This window comes from Pungitius pungitius, chromosome 15, assembly GCF_949316345.1.
Source record: "Pungitius pungitius chromosome 15, fPunPun2.1, whole genome shotgun sequence".
NCBI classification, from domain to species: domain Eukaryota; kingdom Metazoa; phylum Chordata; class Actinopteri; order Perciformes; family Gasterosteidae; genus Pungitius; species Pungitius pungitius.
Window position 1 is genome coordinate 9,510,819 of NC_084914.1, and position 11,174 is coordinate 9,521,992.

The 11,174-nt window shown below is 42.9% G+C and overlaps 1 protein-coding gene across 2 annotated transcripts in view; it reads right to left on the reverse strand.

Annotated features, from left to right (window-relative positions):
• Positions 1-8,876, reverse strand: part of clstn2a (calsyntenin 2a) — a 96,064-nt gene extending 87,188 nt beyond the window's left edge. For both annotated transcript variants that reach the window (XM_037458760.2, XM_037458759.2), the window contains exon 1: positions 8,638-8,876. In XM_037458760.2, the coding sequence (XP_037314657.2) occupies positions 8,638-8,710 (73 nt within the window). In that variant the 5' untranslated portion in view covers positions 8,711-8,876. The remainder of the gene's footprint in view (positions 1-8,637) is intronic.
• Between the last annotated feature and the right edge of the window lie 2,298 nt (positions 8,877-11,174).

An 11,174-nucleotide genomic window follows, 5' to 3' on the forward strand; every position in this document is an offset into this window, starting at 1 on the left:
ATGCCACGACTACCGCAGCAATTACCAGTGTTTCCCCTTTGCTTTGCGCCTCGGGGCTACTGTCTAAATAAAGAAATGATGCTTAAGAGGCAAACTGCTCCTTGAGAGGTAAACGGCGCAGATCTTTAATATTGCATGACGCCTCAGCCTCGATGTGAGCAGTCTTACGGCAGCGCTGAGGAGCGGCTAAGAGGACTCTCGCCGTTCCACGTTGACAATAAAAGATTTATCCTATTCTACATCTGTCGTTCAAGGAGACTGGAAGAGCGAGAAAGACAAAAAGTTCAGGGAGGGGTTTAACGAGAGGAGTCAGCGGGCCATCTCATCCCCCGATTGTCTCAACCCAGAGCAGCTGTCAGATCCTTTGTGGAGCCGCCCCCAAGGAGCACTGCTCACAGCCGATTCTTATTGCCGCTTCCAACAGGCTCCAGAGCTGCTAAGTGAATGTGCGTCCGTAGGTGTGTGTGTTTAATTGTGCATGAGGGAAAGGTGGATGTCAGTGCAAACGCCGTAGGGGGGGGAAAGGTCAGCAGGTGGAAGGAAAGGTATGAACCAGGTCGGCAGAGAAATAACACGCACTAATGTCCAATAAAGGCAAACGGTCATTACTTCCCAAAGTTGCACGCCTGAAGCGGCCGTAGCTGCTAAAAAGAGCACTTTCCTTGCAGATGACCACTGGTCCGTGGAAACGTTTTCCTGGTCGATAATGTTGAGTGAAGTATAAAGGGTGAGCGGCCACGCGGGGAGAGAGCGGGAGAGGAGGATTGATGGCGAGTATTAATGTTAACTCTCACCAAAGCAATATATCAGCGGTGTGATGAGCGCTCTCGTGTTTACGTGCAGACTCCCTTTCATTCTGGTTATCTCATCCGTGACCCTCTGCTGCTCCTTCTTCTTCACCACACAACAGCCTTTACTTTGCAAATAAACTCTCACTTTCTCGTTCCATATATGTCCTGTCATGAAGTGAAGAGACAGGTTCAAAACAGGGCCAAGATTTAACACAATACCACAAGCTTAGTAATTACACATCCATCAGTGATGGATGCTCCAGTTCGATGCGTCGCTTTACTAATGCAAAACGTATTTCAGAAACATAGTCTTGTTGCCAGTGGATTATTGCCTGTTAAATTGAATTTATTCATCCAATAATCTGGAAGAGAAGAGCTCATTTCTGACTGTTGTGTTGTGGATAAAAGTAAATCACTGAGTCCTAGGAGAGCGATATTAAGACTGTTGACAGCAGACAAAAGCACAAAGTCATTTTTGAACAGCATTCTGATGTGCCGGGATGCTGCCTCGTTCTTTTCAACTCAATACAATACTTTTATTGTCCTCTGGTGAAGCAAATTGACTATAATTACAGAGGAAAAGTGCCCCTGAGATGTGGGGGTGAGCAATCCTCACACCATGCCGTGGCATTTTAATAGAAACCTAACAGTTCAGTGGAGGTTTAATTGTGACAGGTGGACTGAAGAGGGTATTCTTGCTGGTTTTCCTTTAGAGAACATTGCTTTGATTCGACTGCCTTCATCAATTTATTTCTCACACACACACAAAAACTGCCTCAGAATGTGTTGAGAGACACGGGCTGTAATAGTTTGATTTGATAGTCTGTACCTTTACATTATACAATACCAATAGGAACGTGTGCTTAATATTCAAAAGGTATTCAGCATTCCCTTTTTCTATATTAGGCAGCAGATATTGCTCGAGTTGCAAAAAAAGTGTCTGTTGGTAACATTTAACCAGATAATTATGTTTTATATATCAATATATTATAAAACATAATCATATGACAAAATATTTATGACTACATATCATCCAACAAGCCCACAGAAAGAGAAAAGAATCCCCTTTGAGTCGTGTGAAGCAACATGATAAGTGTCGGTATCTTTTCATGACCACATGTTCATTTAAACCAACTACGAAACACACACACACATCACTTAGCACGCACACAGCTTTCAGTCCTACCTTGACAACTCGTGGGAGGAATTAACACTTTAGAAAAGGACATAATTGTCTTGGATGAGAGTACGGTCAGAGGTCCAGTTGAGCTCCAATGGATAAAAGGGACGTTTCACTTTCCGCATGCGATGACAAATATCAAAATCGATTAACAATAATGAGCTGGAAAAACATGAGTAAGCACCATTATCAGAGGGTGCGAAAAAACAATGCTGAAATTGCACAAAGATTAATAGGATTCTTTGCTGACAGGCGACAGAGTTGTAATAGCGAAAGCTGTGGACCGTGGATAAAATAAACCCAAAATGTCATTACACCAGAGTAAGTAAAAAAATCTAACTCAACTGTTGGGACATTGACTTGATGGGAAATGTTGCTATGCCAACCACAATAGTCGCCTGAGGTTAAATACATAAAGGAGAGAGAGACACAGCCATAGAGGAGAGAGAGACACAGACATCGGGGGCTTGGAAGCAGTGAAGTCGTGTATTAGTAGCCGGTAGTCGGGTTGGAAGGTCAGTTGAGTAAATGGCAAAAGCGCACATAGGAGGAGGATCAAATGACTCTGAGGGCAACAAGCGACTGTACATCACGCCGCTAATGGAACACGCCGAGGAGAAGCCGGAGAGTACGTTACGAACCGGAGGAAATCGAGGCTCTTTTGTGACACGTCCATATTTATCAATCAGGGAAAATAGCAGTTGGTGACTCACAATCACACAACTAGGTTGTGTGACAATAGGGGGCAAACGACGTGATAATCCCTTCGCCCACTGTTCATCTTTCATGTAGACACACATAATAGTACTTGGAAATAGACGCACCTTGGATAAAATGAGGTCATTAATGGCCTGGAGAGAACAATTCCTGCTACAGTAACTTGCCACACAGGAGGTCAAGATTTCTGCATGTGATCAACTAAAGCAGGTTTAATAATACAAGTATAAAATAAATATATGGAGCCAATTGTTCAAGAACTACAATTACAGTGTTTCTATTCTAACCAAAAGAAAGTGCCTTTTTATATCCAATACATTTATAATATTGCCTAGAATAGGTGTATGCTTTTGTTGTAAAGAAAGAGTCATTTTTTTAGATTAGGAAATAATTCAAAAGAATTTCTTTCTAGGTTCTTTTGACAGGACGATATAGAAGGTTAAGTCTACTCTTAATTTACCAAAAACATTTTTCATGCAACGTAACATTTGATTATAAATGTAGTCTGAGCCAAAAGGCATGAAGCGTCTAATCAGCAGGTGTCTCAGGGAGGCAATGATAAATTGCTAAAATTGATTTTACAAAAACAATCCATTATGCACACACGAAGAGACACAATATAAAAACGTGATCCGCACAGACAGAAAAGGGGACATGGCGACGTAACCCCACAACACCTTAATCTATTAATCAAAATCAACAATAGAAAAGAAAAAGAGACATGGAGAGCATGTGGCCCAGGTGAGGACATGCTGTTTGTGGTAAGGGGGGGGACTAAAGAAAAGTCTCTTTTTTTTTATTTAAAAAAATAAGACAAAGGTTTGACCATGGTCGGAGGTATTTGCACTTAAACTAGGGTTGTCGCGATACCAAAATTATGACTTCGATACTATACCTAGCTTGACATTTCCTCTCTTTCTTTTCCACATCTCACTTCCGGCCTCTTTTCTTTCAACAAGCCGAGGACGGCAACAGCTCCTGCACATGAGGACATGACATCTCCCTGAGATGACTCGCTGTGAGTGACAGCTGCCGGTTTGTGTGAGAGAGCTGGTTGCCCCGCCCACCCAGTCAATGCGTGCAAGCGGCCAGGCAGGGAGCGAAACACTGAGCGCGCTCTGGTTTTTAATGAAGTAGCGGTACTAAAAATATTCAAAATCGTCCCGCTTTCAACGTAAGGGTACCGCGGTACTTTTCTAGTAGCGGTACACCATGCAACATTAACTTAAACACTCAAATCCAAACCCTGGCATCAAAGGTGCTGATTCCCAGAGGGCAGAAGGACAGAGAGTCAGCGGCACGATGGGAGAACGGTCGAGTGGTCGAACGGAGATAACGCGTCTGACTGATGACTGGTGACAATTTAAACTTTCTTTTGGAGGACGTACTTTCATTCCCCCCCTGCTGTGATTCCCTTTCTCCCGCAGCATAAATTGCAGCTTCAGGTACACCAGGTGCAGGAGTCTGTGTGTATGCGGACATGACTGATGGTGTGAGCAACACCTCACACACTCTTTCTGGTCTCTCACTCACACACACACACCTCTAAAGAGATTCTTTTGTTGTGGTTTGTTTTTCAGTCGCACACAGAGTTGCCTTGTAGGCAAAGTATCAGATAACTTTAAAGAATTCCCTATGGCGAGACTTGCTGCAGGACCTGTGATGTTACACCATGTAGTTTCACTTTGTAACCTACCTCAGCAATATTCACGCAAACCTGTGGATGTTAAACATCTGCCGAATCGTATGTCCTGATGGAAAACACATGGCTCTTTCATGACTGCTCGTTGAAGGAATCAGAAGAAATATTGAAGCCATTTCAAAGAGTGTGTGAGGTTTTGGAACTACGTGAAAGAGACCCACACAGGAAGACTTAAAAGCGACACAGAGATGACTCAAGCCGCGCGTGTGTGTGTGTGTGTGTGCGCGCATCTGGGAGCGTATCACATACTTGGCTGGGACCAAACACACACTCCGGTGTTGACACATTTTATTAGGTAATAGGTACACAAATACACGGCCGGCTGATGAGTTGGTATTGGAATTATAATTAAACGGTGTGCAGTGGCTTCATAACTTCAGGCTTTATCGTGAGTCACAGACTATTGTTTAATAAAAGGATTGATCGGCCTGCGTACATCGAGAGCGGAGACAACGCAGAGGCACAGCGCCGACTCAGCTCCGTCTGAGTGGAGCATTGCTCTACTCGGCCAAAGGATGAGTGAGGTCAAGCCATTTTGAGTCAATCTTGAATGCTTATATGAAGACTTAAAAAATACCTTAGAGGAAAAAAGAAATCCCAGTGAGTACATGGAAGTTCAAGGATACTCGGCCTTGGATCTACTGTTGCTGCCAACACTGAGGCTATTTATCACACAAAAGAATCATTGGGCCCTATTGGATTTAGTTGTTTTTTTTTAAAGAATGAGGAAACTAATAAGGTCATAGCTCGGACAACCACACTTGTGTGTTTAATGATCAAGAAAATCAATGAAGGTCAGTGCATGTAACATGTTTCATGTTTCACGTTCCCTCGGGCCACAAGCACACAACTCAGGGGCTGAGAATATGTAGTGCATTACCTGCACCCTGTTCCCTAAACATGGGCCCACTAATTCAGGGGTGTTCGGGCAGGACCTGACGACAAGGTAAAAACACGCACGCACAACACGCTGAGCAACGGAGTTCTGGAACAAAAAAGCATCACCTCGCAAATCCTGCATCCTAGTGATGGATTAAATCAAACGGGCATTTCAAAAATGTCTAATATCTTGACTGTGGAAATGTTAATCGTCCATCACGTGATCAGACACTCCTTACGGTGAGAGATCGTGGACAAGGAAGAGCGGAGCGAAAAAACGGCAGCGTCACAACAGTGAAACTCCACCATTGATTAATAACAGATCGATAGCGCCATAAAAGACAAGAGGCAATAAACACTGATGCATTTCATCATCCACTTTATACGCTTGTTGACGCCAACTAGCTCGCCTCCTGCCGACTTCCACACCGATTTGGGGTTCACGGTGTAGCAATATGATGGTTGTTAAACATGCAATATAATATACATGCATACGTTTTAACAAAAGTGCTTGTGACATCTCATGTGGCTTTGTCCTCTGAACATTTGCCCCCTTTGTGGCTGTAGCCAATACATATATCGAGCATTGGCATCCAGCCTCAAGCCTAAAGAGACATAGCGTTTGGTCCAAATGTACCGGCCCTGAATCTTCCCCAGTCTCTGTGTTTCCATGCCACATGCACAGAATGTTTCTCCTCTTGTCTTCTCTCCTCTGCAGCACCACTTGAGTAATTTAGTGACACAAGCTGCCACCTGGCAGAGGAATATATGTCTGTATTAAGAAATTATTTTTAAAAAAGGCTTCACTCAGATAGTTTGAAAAGTGCAGTGTGTCCCGGTGTGTGAATCGATGCATTAGTGAGGGAGCAGTTTGTGTGTGTGTGTGTGTGTGTTTCCTTCAGAAGTCAGCACTGCATGCAATGTTTATCCACCACATATTGAGCTGTGCTGCCCAGAAAGCCCCTGCGGGGCCATTGGACCAGCTGGTATAATACTGGCAGACCCAAACACAAAAATCTCTCTCTCTCTTTAACACAACAAACACACTTATCACCACACATACATCATCCTATGGCAGCCCTTCAATTTCCCTCCTCTCCTCCACCTTACGCCTCATCAGACATATTATAATTAGCCGTGCTGAGTAATTAACATCCCAATTAGGGCATTCATTTGCATATTCTCCCTAATTTGCATATACTTGCAGGCGCACACAGACCTGACATTCCTCCACACACACACACACACACACTCACTCATAAATGCCTGTATTCAGTCTGTTTAAACAATTGACAATTGCCTGTTATCACAGCTCCTGCACATATTTTTACGCATAGTAAGAAAGTGTTTTTCTTCTTTGTGAGGCACGAGAGAAAAAAAACTGGGGATATTAAAGGAGAAGGAAGGTGTGGAGTTTGAGAAAAGTTACAATGGCGGGATAAAGAAAGAGAAAATCTGGACAGGCTGGGAAAGAGATAATATAAAATGGTTTTGGGAGGTATCCGGGATAGAGTGAGAATGTCACATTCTCCAGGCAAAGTAAGACAAAAAGAAGACTCCCTCACCGTTTATACAACTCACTTAAGCCCATAAAACTTTGGAATTAAATCCGGGGCGGTGGAGTGAGAACGAGCAGCAGCTCCGGGGATCAGAACGAAGGTAGCTGGAGCTCGGCAAAAGATAGTGAGGAGGAGAATGACGAAACACGGGCAAACCAAACAGTGAGAGAGCCAAAAGAGGAGAGAGAGAGAGCCAGAGAGAGAGAGAGAGAGAGAGCCAGAGAGAGAGAGAGAGAGCCAGAGAGAGAGAGAGAATGCTAAGATAAAGCAGAGGAAAGGAACGAAAATAAAAAGGGGATGAATGGCAGTGAAGAGGAGAAGTGCGACAGGACGGGCAGAGCGGTTTCCACATCGTTTCACCAGTCATGGCAGAAAAGAGGAAACCCTGACTTATGCTTCCACGTTCCAGATCACTTTCAGGATTTATGTCCCGGCGAGGATAAAGCAGCTCGGCGCCTCTATTGAAAAGATGCACATAAATCAGATCTTGTTTTCTCTCGCTTCCTTCTCTCTCTCAGCGCCTCTCAAATCCTCTCAGTCCGTGTTATTTGTTATTCTATGGCTCTGGTGTTTTTGGGATTGTTTTTGAGCAGCACGCCTTTGTCTCATGTATATACAGTGCTGTATTCTGCTGAGCTTGTAAATGCAAAATCCAAACAAAAACTACGAAACTCCCTCTCAGAGTCTCCTTCATACGGCAAAGTAAACATCCAGCTAGCACAAAAGCCTTAATATACTCCTTATCAAAATAGGAACAGGCTTAAACAAAGACTTATTTCATAACTTGGTATTTGGTCTTCAGACCAGATTATGTATGTGCATTACCGATGACAACTGCGTGTGCCATTAAATGTATATATTTAGAGTTACACTGTATCAAACGGGTGTCGTTACAGAAAACAGGCTCTAAACCAGGTTAGCTTCCCCTCACGCTCGCATCCCGTATGGACGTCTTTTATAAACAAGGAAAATGATGATAATGTTTGGTTGGGCACAGGCAGCCAGTCAGCCTGCTCTCACCCCAGAGACCCAATTAATACCAGTGTAACCGCTGCTGCCCTTCATGGGCAAGTGTGTGTGTGTGTGTGTGTGTGTGTGTGTGTGTGTGTGTGTGTGTGTGTGTGTGTGTGTGTGTGTGTGTGTGTCTCTGAGAGAGAGGCAGATGTAAGAACATCACAGGGTGAGAACATGTAACTGAAGGCCTCGAGCGGGCAGACCCTTCCAGAGTACTAATCGATTGTCATAGTTAGAAGGCATCTTCAACCAGCCAATCATGACGAGCCACCATAACTGCTGATGCCCTCAATAAATATCGTGTTTGTGATGTTAATCATTCAAGGAATACAAGGTGGCTTCCAACACACAATTCACTGTGAAGAACTACCCAGCAACCTTGAAAGGGGTTTAAAAAACATAAATGTGAATTCCTACAATATGTGAAGAGTTACCACAGCAGAGCTGCAGCAGGAAGTCAGAACTTGTTAAGGACCGAGTTCCTTATTTAATTGGAAAAACACTCCTTTTAAGTTTTTCATTTTCTGCGTTTCGTAATCTTATGTAACATCAATATAAAAATGGAATATATATAACTACCCCCCCCCCCCCACCCGGCCCGTCTTTACGTGAACTTTGGGTAAGTAACGTTAGTAAATAGTTGCCAAGAAAAACCAACGCATGAAGTTACTGAATACAGCAGAACTTAGACTATAGACGGACGGCACGCCGTAGCGTTGCACCGTGTGCAGTAAAATATAAATTTATAAAAAAAATATTTCCATATTTTCTCTCTCTCTCTCTCGTCTTTCCTACCTTTTCCGCCGAGAGCGCCGTAGTGGCCCAGAAGGAGCCAAACCGGGAGAAAGGGGAGCCCGAGTATCTGCATGGTGGTGGTGGTGGTGGTGGAGCAGCGCGGCTGGTGTCTCTCCGTCCTCTCCTCCTCCTCCTCCTTCCAAAAATTCTGGCGCTAGTTCCCGAGCGCGAGGAGGTTCTTTAACTGGTCGTAGGCGCGAGGGGACGGCGGAAGGGTAGAGAGACTATCACCGAGCACGGTGGGCACGGAGAGAGAGAGAGACACGCCGACGCTCAACCAGCGACACTAAACCACACAGCTTCCGGGTGTTGGTTTTTGTATTCAAAATAAAACGCGATTAGGTGTTCATCTTGAAAAATGTCAGATACGGGTGATGAAGATACGTTTCAATTTAAGGCAGAAAAAATATTATTGTTTTAGGTTTCCACTTAAATGATTATGCGTGCGCTAGAAGAAGATTTCCCACAAATACGAGAAATTGTGCACATATATTGTGAAGAATGAAAACGTTCTTTCTGGGCAGAATCTGTGTTTGTTTGGCCAGTTTGACGCAGAGAGGTGCTAAAAGAGAGGAGGGAATATGAGGGGGTCTTTTGAGATGAGTTTGAATGTGTTAGTACTTGTATGCTAAGAGGGATTGGTGTGGAAATCCGAGGGCAGAGCTTCTGTAATAGACAGTTTGCTGTCAGTGATTGCATTCCTCTACAATATGCAGCTATAGTTATTCAATCTATTCAATAAACCCCAAGCTTTGCAACCTTTCCACACACTTACCACAATCCCACAAAATAAAGCACTGGGGTTTTTCACGGCAGCCAGAAGATCACAATACCGGGAGCACTTGGGAAACGTTCATTCTACTGTGATTCAAATGTATCATTTCATAATACGGAAATATTTGAGAATTCTTTTGATTCTTGATTTCTTATGGAAAGCTTTGATAGTGATTACTTTTACATTAAATTCAGGCTCAAAGCAACTACTATAAAAAGGTTAATATTGAATAATTAATATTGTGAAACATTCAACAACCACCTGACTACTTATGTGTATTGTGAAGGAGCCACACTAATGTCTGCAGATCTCTCATCACTTTCCATCCTCGACCCACATCCCCCATGTCCTGTTTGTGTTATATGTAGGCTACATTTATAACATTAAGAAGTATCAAGGGGCTGTGCTATTCTTTTCTCAGATAAATATTCCTTTCATGATCAGCCGAAGCTGCTGCTAGGTTTTCCTGCCTTATCCTAACGAGGCATGAGCGTCGCTGCTATACTCCCCACTGCAGATTTGAGTCTTTCAGTTGTGGCAGAATCACGGGTTTCTGTAACGGTTCTTCAATTATTTTCCCTTGCTTCTTTGTGTGTTGGGTGTGGGTGTGTGATCTGGGGATTAGAAAGAGAGTGAAAGAGAGAAAGAGAGAGAGAAAGAGAGAAAGAGGGAGAGGGGGGGCAGACCTCGTGAGTTAGGAGGATAGCAGAGACAGAACAGACAAATACACACACAAACATACACAAGTGCGGATGAACACATTAACTGTTGGCTGTTTCTAATGGAAGATAAGCAAAGCAGTGACGGAGGAAAGATGGTGTAATTATCAGATAGCCGTTCTACCAAGCCGTAAGTCCAGCAATCATCCAGGACAGGTGGCAAAGGGGACAAAAGAGCACACATCTCACTCTCAAAAATTTCACACAAATGTGTAGGCTGTTTGTCTTTTTAACTTTAAACGTTTTCCAGCATTCATATTCTCTAGCAAGTCCAAAACGCTTAACACTAATAAATCACTCGTTGTTATCGGCTTAATTGTTATTGTTAATAATAAAATAGATATTTAATCCTCACTATGGCAAGAACTTGAAAAGTATATATTAAAAAGCAAAGAAATTGCAAATATTAACCCTGAGATTTAGGCAGCGTATATGAACATGGAAGTAATGAGCTAAGACTCTCTAAATCTATTTCAGTCAAAAATAGACATGTCATTACCTCCTGAAGCAATCCACACAATACATTCTTCCTCCACCCGTGGAGAAAATATATGTGGGAGCTCTTCTCCCGTCCATCTGCACTAACTCTGGTGTAGCATCACAGATTATTGGAAAAGACTGGTGTTATGAATGGAGTTGAGGATTTTAACCGATACAGAATGAGCAGTAAAAATCAATCCGTTTCAACCTAGAAATATTTTACAATTTTTTTCATTGGTTAGTTCCCTGTATTCTCTAGTCTAGACCTACACAGCACATTTCAAATAGTTAAATTGACTCTGTGAGATTCAATTTTAACTCTAAGCTGGTTTTTATATTGTCCCAATCTTGTCAGTGTTAAATCAACACTCAACAAAGTGTTAACAATTTAACTCAGAATAAGTGTCAAAAATAAATATGCTCATTGTTAAATAAAACGTCATTTAGCTAAAGTAACTTACATTGCATTTTTAACATATGGTGTTTACATTTGAGCCCAGGGAGCAATTCAGGGTTAGGTGTATACACTTTGACACACAACATTGAGCAGGGTTTGAACCACC